This window comes from Anser brachyrhynchus (genome assembly GCF_964034855.1).
Source record: "Anser brachyrhynchus genome assembly, chromosome: Z".
In the NCBI taxonomy this organism is placed as follows: domain Eukaryota; kingdom Metazoa; phylum Chordata; class Aves; order Anseriformes; family Anatidae; genus Anser; species Anser brachyrhynchus.
The window spans coordinates 32,036,286-32,063,023 of NC_137697.1; the positions used below are offsets into that span (position 1 = coordinate 32,036,286).

Consider the following 26,738-nt stretch of genomic DNA (forward strand, 5'->3'; position numbering starts at 1 on the left):
CCAGGGAGGAAACCAGACTGATGTTCAGGTTGTGGATGGGCTTTAATTGCAGCTCATATCAGTTTACAGCATCTCTAACCGGTTACACATGGGCAAGGGCTGCAGGAAGGAGTTTCACAGGCTTGTGTTCCAGAGATGGCAGAACTACTCCTTTGTAACATGCAGGAATCTGCTGCTTTCTCCAGACTTAAGAGGATCTTTAAGCATCTTCAGATGCTTCCCAAAAAGGGACAATTGAAAGTCTTAGATCACCATACATCTTTCTGGCTTTCAGTTAAACACAGTGCCAGCTGAGCAAGATAGAAATGTAAAGGCCTTCTGTGCCTGCAAACTCAGGAACAATGGAAAAAAAAAAGAAAAAAAAAAGGCTGTTTGCAAACTCCCAGCATATAGCAAGGAGGTGAGTAGGAGTTTGTCAAGAGCAAATTGTGTCTGCCTAATTTAGTTTTCTTCTGCAAAAGGGTATTTGCAGTCCCTGTGACTATGGAAGAAAACGGTATTACGTTAGATTTTTGACACTGATAAGATTTCTAGCATTGTTTGACAGGACGTTATTATAAAAGTGCTAGAAAACCTGGTTTTGATGAAAATTCTGTGGATTAGTGTGAAATTGTTTCGATAGCTGCTTCTGGGCTGTTCTCAGCAGTCTATTATCAAGCCAGAAAAAAGTGTCAAGTAAAGTTCAGCAGGATCTTCTGGGTCAGTTTCCCTTTACTCGTTCAGTAATAGCCACATGGAAGGTATTGGTAAACTGAAGTCTGGGAAGGTCCATGAACACCTTAAAAAATAGGTCTGAAATCCAAAGGCAGCCTGCTGAATTGTAGAAAAGAGAACAAAATTGAGTAATAGTGAAGTATTACACATATATAGGCATCATCAACAATGCTGGTTGTAGAAAAACTAGGGAGTGAGTAGTTCTTGCAAGAAACTGAAGGATTAGTGAATCAGAAGCCAAATATAATACAATGTGACATCACTGCATTAAAAAGGAAAAAAAAGACTATAATTGAGAGAAAATCAGGCCTGTAAAACAGGCAGAAATCCTTTCCCTCTGCCTGGTGTTAGTTTTTTACATTGTGACTGGGGAGCTGGACTACTCACAGACATCAAACTTCAAAAGGAAGCAGGAAATGGCTGAGGAGTATCTGGAAAAGGATATCAATGAGAATTAGTTGGAGGAACCTGGCCTGTATGGAGAAATAGGCTCAGTCAGCCTTAAAAGACAGTGTGAGGTGGATTTTTACAGGTTGTAAGTATGCAGAAGGGAGATTGCAAAAGTTCAGACCAGGCGTTAGGAGAAATGAGGTGAGGAAGGCACTGGGGTAGACTGACTGGAAGCTCAGAGCCTCTATGTCTTGTTGGAGATAGATGTTTAAGGGGCAGTTGGAGAAGCAGTCTTGTAGGTCATAGGTATAGGGGCTGATCCTGCCCTGGGACAAGAAGGGTCCCAGGGGTGGTTGGTGGCAGCCTGGTGAATCAGACATCTACATTTTTTCCCACTCATTTCTGTGCTTATGCACATGGGCTGGACACAAAATGAGTTGTGGACAGAGCTGTAGATTAGGATTTTGCCTGATTGCCCTGCAGAGACTTACCAACTGTAAATAAGAGCATCAGTGTTCTCTAGAGAGACTGGGCTTTGTAAATTATCACTGCTTCTGCCTGTTTCCCATAAGCACAGCCATGGCTACTAGACCTCCGTGTGCCTGAACTCTCCTAACTTAGTCTACATACTTTCCCGTACTGCAGGAGACCTGATGCAGTTCTCCATTCATTATTGTAATTATTTTAGGGAGTCTCAAGTGTTTCCCCCCCGGATCACAACTTAATTTGGAAGAGGGTGCCCCAAGTGACTAACTGGGAGAAAACACGCTGTATGGCATAACTTCTTGTTGACCATGACACACTTGACTGCCAACTTAGAAACTAGATTGTATCTGTCACATTATCACATATGTTAATTGGCTCAGTCTGTGACATAACAGCATTTGTCTTTCTGAAGTACTCAGTGTCAGCTTTTAAAGTGTCAAAAAACAGACTCCTTTTTAAAGCATACAACCTACTTCTCTGCATTGTCTTTAGAATTCTAAAAGAAGCTCTGAAACCTGCAGTTTTTCTACATAACTTAGTAGCTAACCATCTCTCTTGCTTATATGCTTGACTAGCATTCTTTGAGTTCATTAGTTTTGATGCCTACTTCTGCCAGAGTCTGAAATTGTCTACTTAAATCATCTCAATTATCTTCCAAAAGTTACCAGAGGAGTTACTCTGAGTCCTCTCCATAGCATCTTACAAAATATTGAGAAGTACTATGGTTCTGTCTCTTCCTATTACCCCAAATATCTTTGGTTATGTCAGGATTCCTCCCTCAATGCCAAAGTAAGTATACTCCCCTTAATTTTGTTAATTCATTTTGATTTTGTGAGTTCAGCTAATCCTGCAAAATTTTTTGTTTGTTTATCACATAGAGTATATGAAACATATTCTTATGATTCCAAATTAATCAGCTTAATACATATTAAAAGAGAAGGAAAATATCTGCAACTCACAGAAGCAAGAATAAAATTCTAAAAATGTTGTATTAGTGCTCATGTTCCGTGTAACCTTCATACGAGCAGGGAACCTGGAGAATTCAAGGAATTCAGAGAGTCTAGAAGTGCTTTATGAATGACTTGAACGGGACTGGATAAAACATAAAACATTTTGGTCAAGAAAAAAACAGTGCAATACAGGCAGGGCATAGCAAATTCTCCTGATAAAGGATACATAATCAGTAAATGTTTTAAGGACAAAATGTAAACAAATGTATGAAGAAAAAGTAGGCATTTTTTGTAAAAAGATAAAAACAGCTAGGGAGACAGTATTTTCTGTCTGAATAGGTTATAAAAACAGATGAACGTCATAGAGCAGACTTGAGAGATTTGGAAAGCACAAGTTCAAGGCTGGAGGAATGCCATCTGTGCAAAAACTGTGTTTTATTACTTCAATGACTATTAATAAAGCTCTATTAATCTGTGTAAGACAATTGGTTTGGGTAATATTAAATAAGGTAATTAAACATGAGGTTTAAAGCTTTGTCTCCTGGCATCTCGCTGTTTTTTCTGACATTGTCCTATCTTCTCTACCTTGTGTCTCTGGCATTATCCACTATCTGATTGGCCTGATTATTACTGAACTGTTGTTTTTTTTTTTCAAAAAAAAAAAAAAAAAAGCCTGCCTGTATGGTTTTGCTGAACTAACAATCAAATTCTCATTCTGTTATACCTCCAGTTGTTATTTCATTTCATGTCCTGTATCATCCTCTGCTAAATGTGGCAATTGCCCTGTAATCCTAGATCTCCATTATATCTAGCAAGTGTATGGAAAGAGGTCATCTCCACCTGGTTTGTTCAAGTTGTGAACAAACTGTGTGTAGAAAACAAAGGCACCAGTCTAAAGGGCAGGAGGAGTGGACGCGAGCAGGGGAAACCCAGAGGCATGGGCAGCCAGCTTGAGTGCAGCTGGGTTCTGGATGCTAGCATCCAGAAGAATATCTTATTCTATGGGAGAGCCTTTGGAGGTGCTCTCCACATTAACTGGTGGTTTTCCTCTTCATTGAGCTCCCACCTGCTGATGTCCCAAATGGCTGGTAGAACAAGCGGCAGTGGGGTGGGCTCTGGCTGTCTCAGGACCTCCTGCCTGCTGCCCAGGCAGGGCCCTGCCAAGGCAAGAGGAAAATTCACACCCTCTTTTACAGGGTGCCAGAAGGAGCCTCCTAGCCCTTAAAGAGCCCATAAGGAGCTGGAAGACAACCCTGTGTCTTTTTATTTATTTATTTATATATTTAAATACATTTCATTTTCAATTATTATTATTATTTTAATAAAAAGAGAGGGCTGTGGAGGAAATGACTGCCAGCTCAGGGAAAAATGTTCCACTGACAATGAGAAACTAAGTTGCTTATGAGAGAAATGGGAATCAAGCCACGAATGGCAGCCTTACTGGTAGGTAAGAGGGAAAAAGTTATAAGCGGACAGCTGCTTAGAGACAGACTGTGAAGGGAAAAACCTCAAAGGAAAAGTGGGAATTGTAAGGACTGTGGGGAAGGAACATGACCTATTTTATTAAAGAAACCCATCCAGCACCGCACTGCGATTCCCCACACGAGCGTGTTGGAGTGGTGCACTCATTATGCTTCTGTCTACAGGGATGTGGTCGGCTTACCTGACAGCATGCTGAGCAGTCATCACAGAGCGCTCAGCAAACAGATAACCAGATTCAGTACCACACCATCCCAGCTGCACACAGTGTCCCCGCAGAGGAGTGGTGCGGTCTGTCTTGCTGACTGAGGTGCCTGGGCTATCTTTGCTAATTGGTTTGCTAAGTCTTTGCTGATCTTGTTTGCTAAAAGGAGTGTGGTTGACTGAGACAGCAAAGTATAAAGTCTGCTTTCAAGAAGTTATGGAAAAATAGGGCTGGGAGGGTTCTTCATAAGTCACCTAAACCACCACCAGCTCAAAAGCAGGGTCAGCTCTTCAAAGTATCCCAGGAAGATACCTGTCTAGCTTGTTCTTCAAAACTCGCTGTGCTCCAAGTACCCACATCTGCTCTTGGTTCCAGTCACAGAACAGGAGGGACCACTGGACAAGCAGGATGCAAGTGTCTCACTATCAGCACATTTATATTGTACAAGTAAGAAGGCTGCAGTAGGGGAAGGCCTCTCTGCTGGTCCTGCTCTCACACTTCTGGCTGTGCCAGAGCTTTAACAGCACCGAAGCACCCTGGTTAACGTGCCAGCTCATTTTCCACTTGTGCAAACTGTAGTAAAAGGCATGAGTCAGGGAAAGACTGGGAAGAATCCAGTTTAGGATTATCTTCTAAATTAAGCCATTAAAGAAAAAAATAATAATAGAAGGAAAAGGAAAAAAAATCACAAAAGGTATTCACTAAATTATGTGATGCTTATTACATCATCCTGTAAAAACAAATGTGCAGGGATAACATGAGTTTAACCAAATCCATGTTTGCAGTCCAAATAAAACCTGACCCAGAAAAAGGGAGCATGCAATAGCAGCTATCTCCAAAGTCTCATTATGGTACTTGGAAAAAGTCAATGCAAGAGGTAGCAATGCAAACAATGGACTATTTCACCACTTGGGCTGAAGCAAGCTGTTTCTGGAACATGCCCTTTACAGTTTTACAAAATAGGATGTTTTATCTTGGTTTCTGTAAACGCTTGGCATTCATCAAGGGCATCAGAAGAATGAAATGTTAAACCCATGAGCAAGACCATAACCTGTCCTGGCCTACTCCTTGCCCCTCAGTACATGCCCTGGATTTAATACTTCTGAATTTTGTCAGAAATCTTTGGTTTTGTAAGTTGCCATGCTAGTACAATGCATCCCGAGCTCTCCATCTCTAAATGCCATAGCTGTTGGTTTTCCTGGCATTTACTTACCTGGGCAACCTGCTCTAGGGAACCTGCTTTGGCAGGGAGGTTGGACCTGTTGATCTCTTGAGGTCCCTTCCAACCCCTAAAATTCTGTGATAGAGCTGCTGATTTATTTTATTTTATTTATTTTATTTTATTTTATTTTATTTTATTTTATTTTATTTTATTTTATTTTATTTTATTTTATTTTATTTTATTTTATTTTATTTTATTTTATTTTATTTTATTTTATTTTATTTTATTTTATTATTTTATTTTAATTTTATTTATTTTTTTTTTTGTGGCCATGTTAAGGTACTGTCCCACTTTTGAAAGGTGGCATGAGGCAGAGGGTTCCAGTGCCTTGAAAAACAACTGACCAATGGGACTGGTGTCTCATATTCATGTGTATGTTCGTGTGAACCCTGTCAACATCCATTGTAAACATACCCGTACCTCTGTGGTCTTGCTGGTATGCTGCCCTCTAACAGGGCTCTGGCTCACTGCTCACAGGTGGGTAGGGAAATCCCAATCAAATGCAATGATGCTCTCCTGTGCATTAGAAATCTGAGGATCAGGTATGAAGGCAAGACAGGCAGGCTCCAGGTATGTTATTGTGAGTCTTTCATCAAGATTTGGAAAGAATAAAATGATTGTGTTGGAATGCTGCATCACTGTAAACTGTAGGGAAATGATTTCCTTCTGGTGTTGGCCCACACGCATACACGGACAGGATGTTTCAGGCTCTCAGACACTCACACCAGACCACTATGAATGTCTCTGTTCCTTACACTGAACCCAGGTTACACCACCTCTGAGCCAGAATTCGACTGCCTGGGATATTTGTATGGATCCAGATCCCACAAACCATGCACAGAACTCAGACAGATCATCGAGGAGCATGTGTGTCCCTCCACTCACTCAGAATTAAGTCCTTTCCATCCCTGGTGTCCCAGTTCTAAATTACAGCATTATATCAATTCCCAGAGAGTGCATGTTTCTTTTAGAGCTGCAGGGATGTGCCCTTGTAAAAACGAGGTGCACACATCGGAGGTTTAGAGATAAAGAAACCTGCACCAGGTTTCCACCACAGGGTGTCTTTACTCAGCTGAGTTCATGAGCAGCAGACTGGGAAAGCAGCAGTCTTCCCCACAGGCACAAGCGTGAGGAACAGAGATAATGACAGGGAGCAATGCCTCACAGGGCATGAAGCAAGGCACCCAGGAAAGGGGCAGCTACATCTGTTAACGTCTGTCAAACAAATGCTCAACGCTTACTTCATGCTCCGTGTTCATTTCGTGTCATTTCCCAAATTGTGATGGACAGAACTATGTATTTCCACTGAGGGAAAGGCATAATTAGTCTGGGGAGTAGAAGCATGCCAGAGGAGAATGGTGATAGTTTTTAGCTTGTCTGCGCAAAGGGAGAAAAGCAGTACAGAGGAAAACATACAGGAAGCCAAAAAGAAGACAGCATTGTAGTTGATGTTGGTGAGAGTGTTCGTAGTGATTTACAGAGACTGTGGGACCCAGCAGCCTTGTCCTTTGGCCTCACTCTTGAGTGCTTTTTCGTCCAATCTTACCATGCTGTTTTGCTTGTTACCCTGATATGTGGTTGTCCAATCCAACATTTCTTTGAACTTCTCTTTTCCAATCTCTCTTTCTCTCTGCAGCAAATAAAACTGCTGCGTCCTGGCTTCTAAGGCAGTATCTGTGGCAGCAGCTGTTCAATCTTTAATTCTCTGCCTGTCCAGTGGCTACTTTACAGTGACTGTGGAACTGAAAAAAAACTAATACAGAGAGGATACGCACAATACTTTCTAACGTGTTGTTACTGGTGGCAGTTCATAGCTGTAGTGCTCAGAAGCATGATACTACCTATATACCCTAATACCCAGTTGTGATTGCAGTGGAGCTGGGGCTGTGCCTGACAGGGCACTGCAATTAGCAGTAAGGCACAGAGGTGCTGCAGAGCCCAGGGCAATGAGACCCACCACAGGATGAGGCAGACGCTGGCTATTCCTGAGCCTTGCACAGAGTGTAAAAGCACTAGAAATTTTATTGTAAACAGTAATGTAAAAACCTATTAACAAGGAGTGACCACCCTGAGCCTAAAGAGAAAGAGGAAGGTGTTCCCCCCCCCCCCTTTTTTTTTGAGTGCTAAATCTTTTGATTTTTATATCGGGGGGAAATCAGTAATAAATCTAAATATGTCTGTCCTCAGACACTATAAAATGTTGTTTTATAGCTGATAATTACCAACAATAAAGGAGAGTAACTAACATAATTTATAAGTGTATATTTTAGCTGGTCAGTAATTAGATGCAAGGACTAGGTTTTACCATGGTGTTCAATTACTCTTTTTTTTTAAAAAAAAAATGCTGAGCATTTAGATAAGCAAGTAATTCTTACAATTTTAATTAACCACTGCTTGTTTCTTGCTTATCTAGCACTAGAGATGTGCATTATCTGCTGATTTCTTTCCAGAAGCTTAGGTATGGTGTTTACAATGCAATTCATTGTCTGTGTAACTCACTGGTAACTGCAGTAATCTAAGCCGTAGCATAGGCAGGACAATGACAAATGTTACAGAGTGGAGGACAGACTGGGGAAGATCACAGAAGTCTTTCAACCTGGCATCTCTGACTAGCATTTGTGGCAGTTCACATGTTTGTATCACAGAAAAGGCCCCACATGCTGCATTATTTATGTTATTTATTGGACCTACACATGCTTCAGAAGTATTTGCAACCTTGGGAATTTCAGCCCTTTTAGTGCCTTAGCTGGATTCAAAAATGGAGGGGACAGAAATGCAGTAAGAACTGTCACTTTTTGCTATCATTTACCTTGAATCTCTGGGTTATAGCATTATGATACTGTGAAAAAAATATACTGAAAAAATCCCTGGACTGTGGAAGTAGCTTTGAAATTAGCCACCATGCCAGGTAAGGTATTCAGTGAGAGCCTACCTCAGGCTCTCCCTGTGCACAACTGTGCTCTCTGTGTTCTTTTTATTTTATGCAGAAGTGGCATAATGGAATACGTGATTGATGCTTAAGCTGTACCTAGCAATAACCACATTATCTGGAAAGGACAGACATCTTAACTGAAAAATCTGAAATAATCTGCATGTTTTACTCTGTAACCATTGCTCCTCCCTTCTTTGACTCCAAATGTTATAGGAGTAGGATGACTCACACAGCTGAAAACTGTGGTGAATGTAGGCATGTACGGAATTATTTGTGATGGTACAAATGGGCTTCTTAAAAGGTTGACCTTGCTTTAAAAGCAGAAAGATCTAATAGGTCTTACAAGTTCAAAGCACAAATGAATGGATGAGACATTGCTTTCTAAATGTACCACAGCACAAAAGATGCATGATAGCTGATAGAAAAGGTGAAACTGCAGTGTGTATCATGTAGCATAGATACTTCTTTTTTTCTTATGGAACAGGATTGTGTCTTTTTTCAGATCTGGACGATGTTCCACTCCTGTTGCATATGGAAATGTTATAGTTTTGGTGCTTCTCATCACTCATCTAGTGAAAACAGCAGCTATGATATGGAGGACACAGACATTCAAAAGTATTTTTCTCACATCTCACCTTACAGACTCTGTAGGAAGTGTGGGGTCTGGTTCATTTTGTTTAGTTTTGTGGTGAGGAAAAGGGAAGGGTGGAGGGTGGAGGAATCATAGCTGTTAACTGCTGTTGGGTCTGAGCACCTCACAAATAGTTCAGTCACTCCATCTGACCTTCCAAAACCTTTGGTGTGATCTGTGTGGTCCCCCTTGAACAGCTCCAGGAGAAATGACTTGCTCTCTGAGGCTGTGATTTTGCAGGTGTTGCTCCCACACCATGAAACATCACTGTGGGGAATGGACAAACCTGGGAACTTGACCTTTCATGTGGTGAATAAAACAGGTTGTGGAGGCTGTAATGTTTTTTGTTCCTGGCTAAATAAATGACCGGTGGAGGGTTAAATCCAAGCAACAAAATATTCACCATTTGCTTTTGCCTTTACTTTAGTACCACCTGTAAGTTTACCTGCACTGGATTTATCATCAATCATATGACTGATATCTGGCTGCTGCTGTTCTTCAGATAGCAAGAAGGATGATGGATGATGCAAAGCCTGACAGACATTTTAGTTCCAACCAAGTCATACAAATATTCTGTCATTTGAGTCTCTGTTGCCTTCACATGAAACTTATCAGCACCAAATAGGACCTGCAAAAACAATCTTTTCTCTTTACTCCTCCATTGGATAGGCATTTTAAAATGAAGCAATAGTTGACAACAATTATTTTTCTTTCATGGTCTTTTTGGTACAGTTTGCAAATCACTCAAATGTATTTGTCTTTCAGGACAGTAGAATCTGTCCTTTTTATTTTCTGAAAACCATAAATAGACCTAGCAGTATGAAAATCTCTACAGGATATTTGTGGTAACTGGCTGTAAGGGGTACTTCAGAAAGATCTCATTGGGCTTGCTTCTAGATAAAGAATGGTAAACAACTAAGATACAGTTTGTGAGGTTAGCTGGGTCTAGCAATAATTTTCAGAGCACTACTAAGAGCACTTTGTTGGTTTAGGTGGTGGTAATTTTCGTTTGTTGAGGATGTCTGGTTTTAAGTGTTAGTAGTGTTCTTTTCTTCATCACTGGGATGTACCCATGGCATCAAATCTGCAATTAGAAGAGTCATGGGGAAGCATCTGGCAATTCTCTTAGGCTCTTCAAGGGCAAGATAGGAAATAGAAGTCTGTTTATTGGAGCTAAATTTGGTGTGCTGCTACTGTTGTCAAAATGAGTTTTGTCGAAAACATACAGGACTGCTTCTAATCTGCGAGCTAGATTATTCGTTCCTCACTGCAAGAGGTGCTGGGCTCTAAAATAAAATAAAAACTCAGTTGGTGAGGGTTTATGATGCAAACACATGAAGCCATTACTGAGTGACTGGCGGGGGAAGACTTGTTGCAAGGATCCTCCTACATTCAATCAGCCTCAGGCTGTGATAAATATCTATTTAGTCTAACTTTTTTCCCACTAGGTATCCATAAGAAAACCAATGAGACTGGCAGATAACCACACATTTCCATTGAAGTTAATCACTAGGGAGAGAGCTCATCCTTTTTCTCCCTCAAAATATGCTTGGCTCTACTTTAATCAGAGGGCTGCCATTTAATCCAGTAGGCAACCTTCCAAAATTGATGACTTTACAGATATGTCATCATCCATCCAATTCAGATACACAGGTCATCTTTCTGCATGTATCATTTCAGATATCTTCAATAAGAGAAATCAAATGTTAAATTTCCTTCATAACATAATCCCTATAGTCTTTTAAATAAAAAGTTAGGGAATGCTTCCTAACATATCAGAAGTTTCTCCGTCAACTTCAGCTGAAGAAACCTGTTGAGTAAATAAAGGTCTCTGACTAACAATAGCCTTTGATGGTACTTTAAAAACCCACAGTATGTTCACCCCCACTTTTGTGGGTTCACCCACCCACGTTCATACCACATCCCATTTTTTTTTCCCTCTTGTTGAGGAGTTCTTGCATTTCTTCCTGTTGGGAGGCTGATTTTACTCCCAGCACTGCCAAACCACCCGGGATAACTATCAGGCCTCCTCCCCATGCTACCCGCCCATGGCTGGCACACCTCAGGGGTGGTGCCTGCCCCAGCCTCCAGCCTGTGGGATCTGGGCAGGAGCTTGTAGCAGACATCCCATGTATTCAAACCCATAGCCTCTGATGCTTCACAGTGTCCTTAGCCCCATATATTACTTGCAGGACTGCTGCTACAGGAGAGGCTTTAGTCACTGTACAAGCCAGCCAGACAACCAAGGACAGCAAATGGAGCTCTGTGAACTGATAAGGTCAGATGTCCTATAGTTCTGTGTCTTACACACATAAAGAGAGACTTTGTGTTGATAAGGTATTTATAAGGTCTCTTCTTATCCCTCCCATGACTCCTCCATGTCTCATAGTTTCCACCTCATTTTAAGAAGAGGCATGTGATAACAACCATTTCCTCTGCCCTCAGGTGGCTGCTTCCATGAAGCTCATGGGAACTGAATAATCTTCGATACCTTCACGGTTCTGTCAAATTCGAGTGAAACTAGTCAATGAGTAAAATACTAGAAAAAAATCCGGATGGGAAGAGGCACAGAGACAGGCATCCCACCTTGTTTCCTTAAGAAATCATTTACCTTTTTAAAAGGAAACAGAGAAGACTGAGAGATTTGGGTAATGTATTTGCTATTGATCCCCTAGTACTTTGATTGAAGTGGACTTCATACTGTCAGGATATTTCTTCATTACACCTTGCAAGGATGAAATAATTGTATAAAATGAGCAATATCGTAATATCATACCACAGGATGCATTTTTTTCCCCTACAGCAATGTAATGAATTTGAACTCAATGTACTATCTCCCTAGTCTTTTGGTACATTAAGAAGCACTGCACAGACAAATTGTACTCATCTGTGGATGTTTTTAATCTTTTGTCTTCACTAATGGATTAATCTTGTTTTCATCTCTGTTCTGTAGGAACAAAAATGTTGTTTTTTGCATCAGGCTTGGTAACATAAGCACAGGAAGTGCCAGGCATGCTGCTTCCTGGGATTGCACAATGTATGGAGGGAAACAAGTACTAGATTGATATTCAAAGGAAAAGCACTGACTGGGTGTACGTGACCAAAAGGCTAAAAAGCCATTAAAAGCAGTAAGAAGGTTGCAAAAGATAAGAAAAACAAAGGGAGGAAATAAAGGTTGATAATATTTGTATGAAACTAGTGATCAGCATCAGACAGTGTGCGAACCTGTAGTACTCAGCCAATGGGGAACCAGGGGAGAGAGTGAGCTTTGGGAAACAGAGCATAAAAGGTGTGAAAATTGCATCCACAAGCACTCTCCTGCTTGCCCGTCATTGCAATCGCAAATAAAACGTTACTTCACCAAGACCCTTTCCTGAGCCTGTGTTATTGGCTAACGAATGTTTGTCACACTTGGTACAACCTCTGAAAGCAGCAGTCCAACAAGAGGTGACTCCGAGATGCAAAGTGACTCCTTTAGACTCACTCTTGGTGCATCTTCTACATTACACATTGTGAAGCCAGTGGGGGTTTTGCTGAGAGCACCACCAGGCCCATAGAGACTGTTTGAGCTGGGAAATAAGCCAGCTTGGTAGTTCACTCAGGCTGCACTACAAAGTTAAAGAGAATACAGGCTCCGACCATTCAGACCTGTTAAAAGGGGTTAAGAATTACAGATCTGAAGAAACAAGAGGATATACTGTGTCTTGCAGAAATGGAAATGTCCCCCCCTCTCTTGCCTTCTCTGTCTTGTATCTCTCTCCCTGCTATATTCTCCCCTGACCACTTCTGTCTGTGACCATAGAGTGATCATCGCACATGTGGCAGAGCTGTGCTCTCTGCAGCTCTAAGCTGATCACCAAATTCTCCCTCCTGAACTTTCCCTATTGTTCTTTGGACAAAGGCACTGAAGGTAAAGTGGATAGATGGTTCTCCAGGGCTATTCAAGGGGCATTCTGCTCCTCACCTCCCCCCCTCGCTGTGAATCCCACGATTCCCAGTATGGCCCTTGAGCCAGATAACATCCCACAGTCAGGGGAACACAAAGCCCTTTTCCAGCCTCAAGGTCGGAACATTTTTTATCCCCAAAACAGAAGCACCTTCCTTAGGACACAGTAATGTAATCAGAAGTAATTATGGAAATGCACGATGTGTTTCTTTGGGTAAGTGTCTCAGGGACAAGAGATAATCATTTATCAAGGATTTTCACCAGCTGCCATGAAAAGGAAGATGAAATGCACAAGAGTGTATGGTATCAGGTTAAAGAGACACTGGTAGCAGGAATGCTATATTTGAGAGATGCCATCAACCTCAAACCTGTTTTAGCAGAGGGTGTCCTGCCATTTAGAGTATGTTGCACTGGTTTCTAGCAGTATTTGATTTTTAAAGTGTAAAAACTATCTCAGCCTAATAAAGCAGATGGAAAATACATGTGTTTTGTCTGTTACATTTTCATCCTGCATTAGCTTTTACAGCTCAGTTAACCGGGTAGAAAGATGATAACGGGGCCAGCCAATGCAAGGAAACCCAGACTTCCTGTCCCGTTGGCTTATGTGACCCTTCTTGCTGTAGTTCAGAGAAAGGTTCTACCTTATGCCAGAGGAGGTTCTTGCACTAGAGCAAAAATGCTCACAACTCACAAAGATGAGTGACTTCGCAGGAGGTTTTAGTACAAAAAAGCAAGTGATCAAACATTTACATGGCTGGAGCATATATGCAGATGAGAGGAGCTGTGATGTCAAGGACTCACTGTGTGACAACTCACAGGCTAAATAATATAGGTAAGCAAGACAGTTATACCAGGAAAATATTTAGACCTTCAGCAGTCTGATGGATGTAATACACAGGAAGCGACGTATGCCTGAAAATTCCAGCATGACATAGGAACAGCAGTGTATGTGTAACAAGTTGCCAACATTTTTTTTCGTTTACATCACTGGAGATGGTGTGTGTGTCTGTGAATAAACAAGACACTGCTACCTGAGGGCAAGGTTTACTCCAGCTAAAGGACATTAAATACAATAAAGAGCAGAAATATTTTAATACCTATTTTGTAATGCTGGTGAAAACAAACATGCATTTGTACTATTTAAAATATCCCAAACAGATGATATTCTATGCACTGGTTGGGTTTGCAATTTTAGTATCACAAAGTGGATTGCATTTACCTTATCCCACGGCATATATCTCCACATCAGCATGTAGACTACCTTTCTAGCAATAAATTCATATACCCAGATGGTGACTCCTAATTCTGTGAAATTTCATTTCAAAAATTCTCACTCAATTTCCCCTATTTCTGGTTAGACAGGCTTTCCTGGAGCCAGATAAAGGTACTTGCTCTTCAGAGTAATTCTGTCCACTGTAAATGAAAAGTCCAGGGAAAAGAAGAAACAAACAAACAAACAAACAAACAAACAAAACCAACCAACAACAACAACAAAAAAGTGAAAGTTTGGCTAGAAAAACAACTTGCCCTATCTTAACATGGCTTTACTGGTTGCTAGTTCATTCAAATTAGCTGCATTTTAACTTGCATTAAAACACAACTCTAACCTAGGGAAAAGAGATTCACTGAGGCCTTTACTGTTTCAGTTTCTCTGTAGGGTGTAAAGGATGACACAGTTCCCTGTCCTTTCTTCTCAAAGACAGCAAAGCCCTTTTGACTCTGCTGCTGACTCACTAGAGGTCCATGGGGAAAAATCAGCATGGCCTGCACCTCCATATGCAACTGGCTCAGACAAATCACTCTGTGCTTCCTGCTGGCAGGTTGTGAGTTGCATTTGGGGAGTTCATGCAGCTTTGGATGCTCTGTGTGTTTTCACTCAGGGCCCTCCTGCAGGTGTATAGTGACCTTCACTGTGTGATGCTGAGGAAGTGATGGAATATGCTGAGTTATGTGACGTGCATTCAGGTAAACTGTGGTCAGGAAAAGAAAGTAATTGTAGAAGGAAAACACTAAGCACAGATCCTCACAGGTGTATGTTAGGGCTGAGGTTTGCTCTCTACAATGGAAACCTGGAGGAACCCAGAATTTTGATTAGGCACCTGCACTTTGCTGGCAGGTGTAGTCAGCACTTAATACTCTATCAGTTCCCTCTATCACTGCCCTTACTCTGCAATATTTAGAACTGAAACAGCCCAGAGCCCAGACAATGCTTTGGTTTCAAGGATGGCCAGCAGGGATTTTGGCTGGGGAGGAGAACAGCTGCTGCAACACTAAGGTATGTGTATATTTGGAACAAGGACACACAGACGTGTACCATCCTGCTTACTGTATTTGCCTTAGCTTCACATTGCTCTCTCCTGAGTTAGAGGTTTTATTATTATCTCTGTCAGCAGGGATGATTGCCTGAAAGTGTCCTCAAACACACCTGCTACAGGACACTTTAGCGTCAATGTAATTCCAAGAAAATAAGGGCTTCAGCAGCCATGCTGGTACCAGTTATTAATCCAGATAAGCCAGCTTGCACATACTGAGGACATGACCTGCTTGTGCTGCAATCCACCTACCTGCCTTGGCACTTCCTAAGACTAGTGCCTCTCTGTGAGATCAACATGCCAGACTCTTCCTGTTGCAGTTTGTGGTAGAGATGATGGTAGGCAGATTTTTTTGTTTGTTTTCCTTTGCCCCTTCTTAGATTCCCCTGCTTACAAGGTATGTATCTTGGGCTCTGTGACTGCAGCTGCTCTGGCAAAGCTAGAGCAGATGCCGGAGCGAGATTGCACCAATACAATTTTTTCTGTTTCTTTTCTCTAAGGCAGGAGTGGTAGAGTTCACCAGAGCAGGTGAAAAGGTGAGTGGATGTAAGTAGTGTCACCTTGCTATTGTTATCCAGACATTGGCACAAACCCACTGTGAAATGTATGAGGACACCAAGAGAACAGCACTTACACCACTTGGTATCTTTTCCTACCACGATGCCTGGTGGTGTTTGCAAACCTTACCCCTGTACTTACAGCTGTGAAAAGGTGCCAATGACAGCTAAAAGTATCCTCAATTATGCTGCTAGCTGGGGCAAACTGGCCTTGTCCTGGAGGACAGCAGTGCTTGCAATGTATCTGAAGGAGTATTGTGTTGGCATCAGTCCCTTACTCTGTTCTTTCCTGTAAGCAAAACTGCACTTCTTCCAGAAGTTTGATAGATTACAAAAGCACAGGTGGCCTGAGATGCTAATTAAGCTGAAAAAGTCTGAAACTTCCAGCTTTAAATAAAACAAAACTTCAAGCTCAGAATCTGAGTTACACTAAGACTGTTTCATGCCCATTTGGCCAGGGCTCTGGGTTTAGTTTTCTAGGTGAGGGCCCTTCCCACTGCCTGAGCCTTAAAATAGGTAAACAAGACCTAAGACCTTCATGCTCTGAGTATGCCTGCCTTTGCCTGTGGGGCACCCCCATGTAGCAACATTTCTATTATGCTGGGCAGTGTGGGGAGCTGCGATGACAGTGGTGTGGAGGGGCATAGGGCAGTAGAAATGGGGCCGAGGACAGAGCAGTTTTGGCTTCATTGTGTTAGTTCCTGCATTGACTATAAAATATAATGGAAAATGTGTTTACTGACACTTTTGACAGAGCCACAAATGCTGAAACATACAGTGTATTAGCCTAAAAAGGATCCTATATTTCCAATACTGAAACTAATTCTGCTGAGGAGTCCTGCATGTTGTGAGGTCCGTAAGTCAAGTTCTTTAGAGTTAGCTTTGGCTAGCAGTGTCTGCTAGCTACAAAGGATCATGCTATAACCCCTGAGTAAAGAAAATGCAGATACCAAATTGGAGAGATCTGGTCATTGCCATGGGAGGCAAATTCTAACCAGCAACATGGCATGGTAACAATTTATGGTAAGTAGGCCGTAAATGATAACAAGAGTCAATCTAGATGTTCAAAGGCAGTTAGAAAATTCTGGGATTAGTTTTTCTTTCCCTTCAACCTAGTTAAAAACCAAGAATAGGAAATATGCATGTAGGGTCAGTGTTTTTGCTGTCACCAAATTGAAAACCAAACTGCATGTTACAATACAATTAAACAAGGCTGCAGGGAGACAGGACGGGAAGCAGTCTATGAAGTGGGATTTTAGAAATAAATTGTAACTGATAATTTTCTTATCAGTTTTCCTCATATTTACCTCCCACGCTGCTCTATTCCTGCAAATCAGCATGAAACTGAAAGTCCAGTGAAGTGGCCTGGCAACACAGTGTACAGGGAGAAAACCTCACACCCACCTCCTCTGCCTCAGATCGCAGGCCAGACCCCCTCCTAGGCCCTGACCTAGCTCCTCTGCAGGCACCCATCCATTACAGAGGAACAAGAACATCCAATTTCATGTGTTTATAGCAGCAATTTGGGGGGAGCTGTAATGGGGGGCTGTTACTTGCTCATCATTGCTTGTGGACAAGTGAAACATGGCTGCAGGTACCCTGAAGCCACCAAGCTCTGGGGACGCCTCTGGCTCACCAAGAGACCCTTCTTGGTTTGTTGCTTAAGCGCCTGACTTGGTGCTGTTCAAATGGGAACTTCTCTGCCTGTGACCCTTGTATTTAGCATGCAACAAGTTTGGTTTGAGTTTGAGGCCTCAGAGGCAAAACTGTAAATTTATGGCCTGATTATGGGCATCTCATCATCTGGCTCCAAAAGACCCTTGCCCACAACAAAGGAATATTATACAAACTGTGATAAGGAAATATGTGTAAATGGGAGATGACAGGATGATTAAAACATCTCTTTAGGGCAATAATCTACAGCCTGTATTCTCTACAAGAGTTTGGCACAAATATTTATTTCTCTGAGAGAGGTGTTGACAGGAAGGGAATTCCCTATTTTAAAGAGAAGCTCTGAAGTCTTTCCAGAGTGGAGATCAAGTAGTTCGTTTTACAACACACATCACTTTTCTCTTTGTCAAATAAAAGTCCTTCTAAATGAAAAAGCAATTGTGAATGAACAGAGTTTGTTTTGGTTTGTTTTGCTTTGTTTTCAGACATGACAGACAAGGCAGTGAAGTACTTGCTTGCAGAAGAGGAAACACAAGGCAAAGAAACTCTCCACCATTCCCCTGGGGGGGACTGAGGAGGTTAATTTAACATATTTTTCTCCCTCCCCTACTCCCACCAGCCCTATGCCATCAAGGCCTGCTGTGGTAATAGAGGATTTCAAACCTTTTGCCTCCTTCCAGAAGCGGCTGCAGCTGAAGCAGGGATCAAACGCTAACAAGCAGTGGGGTGCAACAGCACGGGAACATACTGTAAACACTCGCGTGCTGGCCACTGTATGTGTACACACATCTGTGCACACACCTGTGGGCACGTGTCTGGTCCTGCACTTCCTTGTGCAGATAAAACCTAGCATTGCTTATTTCTTAAACTGTACCCCTCCAAGTTAAATTTCAAAGCATCTCGCACATGCCTCTGTGACTTGCAGCATACTGCAGCTTTGATTTCTGTAGGATATGTTTGACCTTGTTTTTTTCCCAGTTGGCAGGCATAAATGTGTCTAGATAATCACCATTCTCAACTCAGTCCATTTATAAAGCTCTCGTGGTTTTACAATAAAAAAAAAATCTTAAATCTTTGTTTGAAGATGAATTAAAGATCTCTGTCACAAGCCTCACACCTTTAAGGGTTGCACAGTGCTTTATTAAAAATATCTTTATTCACTGTGGAGAAAGACTTCCTGGGCTACTACAAGAGAGAAAGTAATAATGCCTATTTGATCAAATATAGTTGCTGAGCACAACTCTGTATATCTTGTGACATCCTTGTTGTTGGAACATTTGATTATGGGAAATTTTTAATGTTACTGATTTTCTCATTAAGAAGGTTCTTTTGTTTAAAAGCATCATTCATCCAGTAACAGATTCAAAAATAGCCAAATATTCTAGCTTGTACGGATGTCAGACTGAAAAGTAAACAACAAGGTGTCAAAATGAAGAATTGCTTTCAAAACAATCTGCAAGCAAATGTGTTAGTACAGAAATGTAGGGAAACTTAGCCCAAAGAGAGCAACATACTCCAGGGAAGATATCTGGTGGACGCACATCAGGTTGTAGACAAAAAAAATCCTCATTTAACTAAATTTTAAGCTCACTGTAACACAGATACTCTCCTCAATCTGTGTACACACACAAGATAGGACAGTGACATGGCAAGAGGCAGTGAGTGCTGCTTTAACGCTGATGATTAAGAGTAGCCATGTGGAACCTCATTCAGCCCAGAGATGCAGTTAAAGACTATTTTCAGAGCCATAGCAAGCCCACAACAATGAAGACAGAAAATACTGAACAAAATAACAGACTGTCAAGTCTTTTTGTTATTGTTTATTGTTGTTATTGTTATCTACACTTAGACAACTTAATTACTTAGAGTTATTTATATGAAGAGCTCTGTACCAGTATTATAAGGTTCATACATTTATGTGAAAAAGTGTACACAACACAGTGAAACATTCTGTAGATAGAGTGAAGTAGGACCTTTGATAGAAGGGATTATTTCCGAGAGCCTATGTACAAATAAATATAACCTCCATACTATGTACAAACTTATACGCACAGAGAATACACTGATTTAGAGAAGAGTTTCATATAGTGAATGATGATCCATAAGCATAAACGCATGAGAAAAACTGGAATTTTCTGGGGGCTGTTTGGACCAGCTTCCACAGTAATAGATTTTTTTAAGTTTGAAATGGATAAGATGGGGGACTTCAGTTTTTTCTCACAATAAGTTGAAAATGAGAGATGGAAGAGTATGAAAACTACAAAGTGAAACAATCAAGCTAAGAAAACTTTATTACAAAAATAGCATCTGATTGTCAGTTATAGCATGCTTCTATTATTTTCACAAGACAATACAGAGGCTTGATCTTGCCATCTTTATGACAGAAATAATTTCCACTCACATGAGTCAATTCCCCAGAGTCAGGACTGCAAAATTAGGACTGTGTAACAGAGATTTTGGTAATGGAAATGAACACAAAACCAAGCAAAATCCCTTTGGCATTACTTGATTTTGACAGGGGATTAAAAGAACTGCCTGATTAGTATCGTATAGCCTGACCCTAAAATACTTAACTTCTTTGTAAAAAAGATGTGACAGAAATAACTCAACTTTTGTAAACTCACTAAAGTACCAGGGATTTCCTTTACAGTGATCTTGGTGGGAGGAAGTATTAGAGTAACAGGAGGATTTAATTCTATCATTGGGCCTGACTCTGTGAACACTGTATTCCTTCTTCTGGGGTGAACAAGGACGGCAGGACTGAGCTCCTGCTGCAAAGGCAGTGTGCAGCGTTTTGTACAGTCTCACAGGGAATCTCAAGAGTATGAGCAAACTCCCTCTGATTTACTCACAGCTTCACTAAGGCAAAACCAGATCCTGCTTTACTGTACATTTTTTTGATAGTATTTTACATCATAACTTAAACAGAGATGTGAAATGGATGCTTCATTTTAAAATTAATTATCCCCTTATTTAGAAACCCAAAGCTAGTCTTCTGGGTTTTTATGGCTTCTTTTTGCATTAAGACAACTATGTGACATAAAATAAAAGTAAAAAAAGTAGTAAAGTGCAAGATCTTTAAAAACGCATACAAATTTCATAGTTTAGATTGATTTTGTGGTTGATGAGGGGTGAATTCACAATAAATCTACATGAAAGTAAATTTCATTTACCATTCTCAATTCACATCATTTCTTACTCAGTCTTGTCCTGGGCTGCTAATGGCTTGTTTGGGACCGATGTGGCCAGCTGTGCATTTGGTCTACCCAAGTTGTTACATGGCTTCTAGGCTGGGGCTGACTTAGATCTGGCTGGCTGGGAGCACGGCTCAGCACCATGCTCAGGTGGTTACATGGCTTCTGGAGAAGAGATGGCTTATGTCCAGCCATGCTGGAGCTCGAGCAAGGTGGGCGTGCAAGCTGCCTGCACTCACCCAGGCAGACAAGTCCTGAGATGCCATACACTGACAATTAGCAACACACAGCAGATCCACATGACTTGTCTGGAATATGGGGCTGTGATCCAGACATGACTTCTGTATCTGATGGTGCAATAAATTGTATAACTTCAGTCTGGAAGTTACTCTCCCCAGTCCCAAAGGAAATGACTGGTATCTCAGCAATGATATTCCCATAACTGCTGGCAACAGATCCAAGAAGGAACATTTCTAACATCAGCCAGGAGCCCTGTTGGAGGGCTGCAGCAGGACTCTGCACCATTCAGTGCAAACTATCACGTTTGCTAATCTGGAAATCACCTTCTGCAGCTATGTCTTCACCTGCAAGTTCTCACATCAAACTTCTCAGGAACAGACGGAAAACAAGACTCACCTGCTCAAAGGAGCTAACCATGCCTCTTTCTCAGTTAGCTGTGTCATTGTTATTTACAAGAGGTAAAATGGTTTCCAAGAATACAAGTGAATGCAATTTTTCTCCTTGAACATAGCTCCCAGGACAATTCTGTGTGTTACATGAGAGCACTTATGAAATACAGGATCTTAGGATAAAAATCCGTAACTTGTCCAAGTAAATGGCAGAAAGCTTCTGGATTTCAGTGTGCCAGTTGTTGAAGAAGGGATTATTTCTTTGTTATAAATTAAATAAATCTATTTGATCCAGACTCATATTTGATTTAGAACCCAAGATGGAACACAAGTTGCTATCTTAAGGAATTACTGCTGAAAGAAGAATCATTAAAAAAATGTATTTCCCCTATTTCTCTAATTACGTAATGAAATAAAAGACAACCAGAGAAATAATCCCTTAAAAAACGCCCAAACATCAAAAATATTTCTAAGCATCTATTTCTTATAGTATAGATTAACCACATGTTTAATCTACCTCTTTATGGACCTTCATATCCACACACAACAGTACCATGAGTGACAGTTACCATAAACTACTTCAGAGTAGCATATACGGAAATTACATAGCAGGTTCATTGCCAGTACAAACATCAAATGACATTTAGATAAGTTTCTTTGTCTCCCACTGAGCTTTACGGTTCATGAGGATTATGCGGACATCACCATCTATGGAATAAATAAGCATAGGCATACCGGCACAGAAAGCCTGTTCGCACTACACAAAAGCACTAACTCTCAGTAGAATAGATAATTTAAAAATGCCCAGAAATTTGCTGAAAGATCTTCCCATGTCTACATGTAGTTCTTGAAGAGACCATCTTTACATCACACTTCTATAGCACCTACCCTACAGATTCCACCCCAGTGGCTTACGCAAGAGGAAGCTGGCTTTTGTATGGTTTGGATTGGTGTGGTTGTGTGTAAAACAGCAAATTCTTGCAGGACTTCAATGGTATTTTTCAAGTGGGGCCCGTTCTCTTCTTTAATTCCAATGAAGACAGCGCCAAAAATGTTTACAACAGGTTATAATCTGATCCATAATCATGCTCGAATGTTACTGGAAATCCCTTCCAAAAAACATATCCAACACTGGCTCTGTTCAGGTGTAGTGTTATGGAGAGATGTCTACTTAAACTGAAGCCTTATCCTGTACTCTTACCTTACTACAGGTGTTGCCAACATGGGATTGGCCAGAAAACGCTAAGCAACAAACAGGATTTTTACTGTAACACCAATTTCTGTATTATAAATATATGCTTCATGAGGGTTATGCAGACATCAACTGAATAAATAAGAACAGGCATACAGGTGCATGAACAGACTTCCATGCTGATTAATGCACAGCAGAATTCAGGCAGATTGCAGGACCAGTTTCCTAATGAAGTCATTCGAAACTTTGTCTGTCTAAAACAGAAATTTAATTTTGATTTCCAGGTGTACAATTCTGAGAAATGGTCACAGATCCGACAGTGAAACAGTTATGAACAATGGGAAACACCTTATACTGGAAAAACAGTCAGTGAATTCTAAGAGAGAATGCCAAACTGATATTACTGTTAAAGCATGGCAATTCAACAATTGCTAAATTTGCTGTCAGTGTGAAATAGGAGTGTCCTAGCAAGTGGTGTGCCTTATGGTGGCGCTGAGCTGGGACAGACTATGAGCATCCAGTCACGGGTTGCAGCAGCTGCCAGCTGTCCTTCCAGCTCTCCAGCTGATGACTTTCAAATTCCTCCTGCATGTGATAAGAGGTTTCCCTTCTCTCATTCCTCTCTTTCCTCTATCAGCACAGCTGTTGTCTTAAAACCAAAGAACACACACTTTTGCAAGGATCCTGAAACAGCTTACTCCAGCAATTATGCAAACGACCGTCTTTCTTGTGCGGCATAACCAGCTTTCACAAACAGCCTCCTCCAGATGCACCACAGACCTGAAATCTCCCCCATTACCTCTGGAGCTGAGCTGCCACCCATAGCAGAGTTATTCAGCCATTTGAATAATGATCTGCCCAGCAGAGGCAAGGCAGTGGGAGCTATGAGCTGTCTCATTCCTCAGGGGTAGAAAATTACTTCTAATACCTTCCAAGATAAATACATTGATAGGGGTAAGCAGACACAGCCAACATAATAAATGAATCAGATATTTTAAGACAGTGTATGAATGCCATTACAGGATACGAGCCTTAGCCCTACACAGAAAAGTCTTCCTTCAAGTTGTTCACGCCAGCTTTGGACTGAAATACTCACGGTGTGTAGGGCTTTCAATCAGCTACTCCTTACTCCCCACCTGCCTGTTGTCTCTGCTGTTGCTGCCTATGCCTTGCTGTACACACCAGCCTGCTCTTATAACTCCCCAGGTCACGCAGGGCTTTTTTCTTTTCATTGCAGGAATTACAATGTGGTGTATATGAAGCCGGAAGAAAAAAAGCAGGAGTAATGCACTGAACAGAGATCAGGCTCTTGTCTTTCCTTGGTTTCTTGATTTGAAAGGTAGACCAGTGAGTCTGAGAATCTTTGATTATTGTAAGTGGCCATATACACAGACCTATCGCAACCCTGCACGTGGTCTTTTAGATCACGCTGCCTTATTCTGCTCACCTGCGAAAGAATCACTTGGGTCATACTGAAAGCCTGTTCTGAGCACTGTCATCAGCAACAGAAAGCATTTGGTGAATCTTCTGGGACAGATTATACTGTAGAGTCAGCTCTGTATTTTGGGACACCTGCTTCATTTGAGCTCACAATGTGGGTCACATTATCTTTTGCAGGATTGCTATTCTTTTCAGCAGAGGGCACTGTATGTATGTACATCTTACCTTTGAGTGCACCCATAGAAACAAATGTTAAGAGACTGAAACCACTATAGTTAATACAAGTAAGGATTCTGGAGCAATGAAGGATATTAAATACATCACTGACAATTTTGTGCTCCCGATGACAGAGGTGTGTGAAGGAGCAAGAGCTGTTGTAAGTGTATGGTTAAGATCAAATACTGTTTCTGAATGTAATTCTTTATATAGGACTTAATACTTTAGGATAAGACATGAGCAGTAGACATTGTAACTCCTAGTTTTCTTGCTTTTTACTCAGTAGTATCTCGCATTTTAAATAATATCTCACAATCTTAATATTTCAATAATTTTTAATATGTATTTCTTATGGTTTTCTCTACTGTTGTTTTCTGTCAAGTCCTTATTCTCTAGCTGGCTACTGTTATATATACAAACACAGATAATAGGAATACAGTAGACCACAAAGGGGATGAGTGAGAAGCAAATAGCATGGAACATAGGCAGGAAAGCATGGTGACAGCATCAGAAAAACAGACAAGACAAAATGTGCTGAGCCTTCTGTTGCACAGCTGTGAGCATTGCATTGCCATTGTGAGCACAATACAAATACAGAACAATGCTGAAACAGGTCATAGATATATGCTGAAATTTCATGAACTCTAACTGCAAAGAAAGACTTGAAGAAACAAACACCAATTATCTGAAATAATTTCTTAACACCTGTTCCAGTTCTCCCATTTTTTAAAATCATACACTCTACAGGAAATATGAGCACTGCATTGCTTTCTCTCTTTCTTTCTCTCTCTCTCTCTTTGTTCTCAGTTTGGACCTCCTCATCCTGTCAGAATTTCATTAAGATACTGCATTTTCACTCTTCCCCAGACTTCTTTAGACATTCACTCTTCCAGCAATAATGAAAAATTTTCATGTAGGTTTCCTGTAGCTCCACTATATTTAAACTGTTAGTTTCTCCTACCTAGTCTCAAGATTTATATAAGCGATAAGAACTGCCTCAGCTTTGTATACCAGCTGGGTATTTTTTGCAATAATGTCTATATGTAGCTGTGAAGGTCCTTACACTTCAAGTAATGGACAAAGATAGCTTGTAAAATATATATCCACTTCAGCATTTAGGCTGCCACTTGACAACTACCTCTATTTTCTGTATGAAATACTATGCATAAGCAAATAAGCCTTTCTCTTCTGGCATCAAAAGGCAAATTTATAATGGTAACAGCATCTGAAAGCCATTGGTACTGTTGTTAGTATTGCTGCATTAGAAAAAATGTTGTGTTCACATAGTAGTTGTATCATCTCTTTGCATGCTGCATTGGTATTAGAGTAAAGAGCAAATCCCCAGACAGGCTTTGCCTGTGAATAGACTGAAAATCTGCATCAGTCACAAAATGGCCAGCCAACATTCTCCCTTCAGTGCTAGAGTTGGAACTTCAGCAGTCTGAAGCATTTTGCAAGATGTAGTAAATCATCAGTAACATCCTGCCAATGGCCTTTATAGCACTGTGATGCAGAGGATCATACACTGATAACTCTCCAGCTCTGCTGAAATCACATCATATAAGTCCACCTAAATGAAGAGACGTGCAAGATCTTCTCTGTCTGTGACTCATGCACTCAGTGAATGCTTTCCATTCAGCAGCATCAGCAGATCATCAGATAAATCCCATGCCGAGGTGTGTGTGGGAGGGTGGTCCCTCCCCAAGTCAATATTAGCATTCCCCTTTAGAAGATTATATCTTCAAGAAATGAATACTCTGTGTGTCTGTGTATACTACTACAGAGAAAAAGTAGTCTGTGGATATGTACCGTAGGCATAGAAGAAAGAATAGCTTTCACTGTCTCAGTGCGTGTGCAGCATCCCCAGTACTGAGGGGCGAGGTTGTTCTGCAGCAAAGAAAACGTTGGCGCAGCTGGCCTCAGCCCTTCGTATGCATCCGCACTGTCCAGCAGCAATCAGTCTTCGCTCCGAGTTCCTCCCTTTGTATCTTTTTCTTTCTCATTTAAAGCCGAGGAATAGGAGATTTACAAATCTTTCCATTGTTTTTGTTTGTTTGTTTTGTTTTTGTTTTGTTTTTGCTGTTTCATTTTGATATATAGATATATTTTGAATAAATAAACATCTATCTTTTTTCTTTTTCCTTTTTTTCTTTTTTCTTTTTTTCTTTTCTTTTCTTTTTTTTTTTTTCCCTCAGGAAACAGCACTTTCCACTAGATGGAGACAGGGCACTGGATCACTTTGTCCTCCAGGAGGACGCTGACGATCAGGAACACAAAATAAAGCCCAAACATGAGAAAGCCCAGAATTTTATTCATCCTCCACTTGCAGAAAGCGATGGAGAGAATGACAAAGAGCAGCATGATGAAGAGAAGGACAATCGCACAGAACAGACCATTGCTGCTGACTGTCACTGGGGCAAAGTTGTTAATCATAGCATACAGGAGCCATGGAAGAGGCAGGCTGTTGAAAAAAGAAAAAAAAAAAAAAAGAAAGAAAGAGAGAAATTGGAAATACATAAGAGATCTAGAAAGGAACACTAGAAAGTATCTGGAGGCACTTCATAATGCAACC

The 26,738-nt window shown here is 41.0% G+C and overlaps 1 protein-coding gene across 5 annotated transcripts in view; it reads right to left on the minus strand.

The window, feature by feature from the left end:
• SLC24A2 (solute carrier family 24 member 2) overlaps window positions 1–26,738 on the minus strand; it is a 145,072-nt gene that overhangs the window by 2,743 nt on the left and 115,591 nt on the right. For 3 of the 5 annotated variants that reach the window (XM_080574493.1, XM_080574491.1, XM_080574492.1), the window contains one exon: window positions 25,883–26,627. The exons of 1 other annotated variant lie outside the window; for it this stretch is intronic. In XM_080574493.1, coding sequence (XP_080430619.1) covers window positions 26,378–26,627 — 250 coding nt within the window. In that variant the 3' untranslated portion in view covers window positions 25,883–26,377. Of the gene's footprint in view, window positions 26,628–26,738 lie in introns of all 5 variants that reach the window. One more of the 5 variants, XM_080574490.1, reaches the window with a different exon arrangement.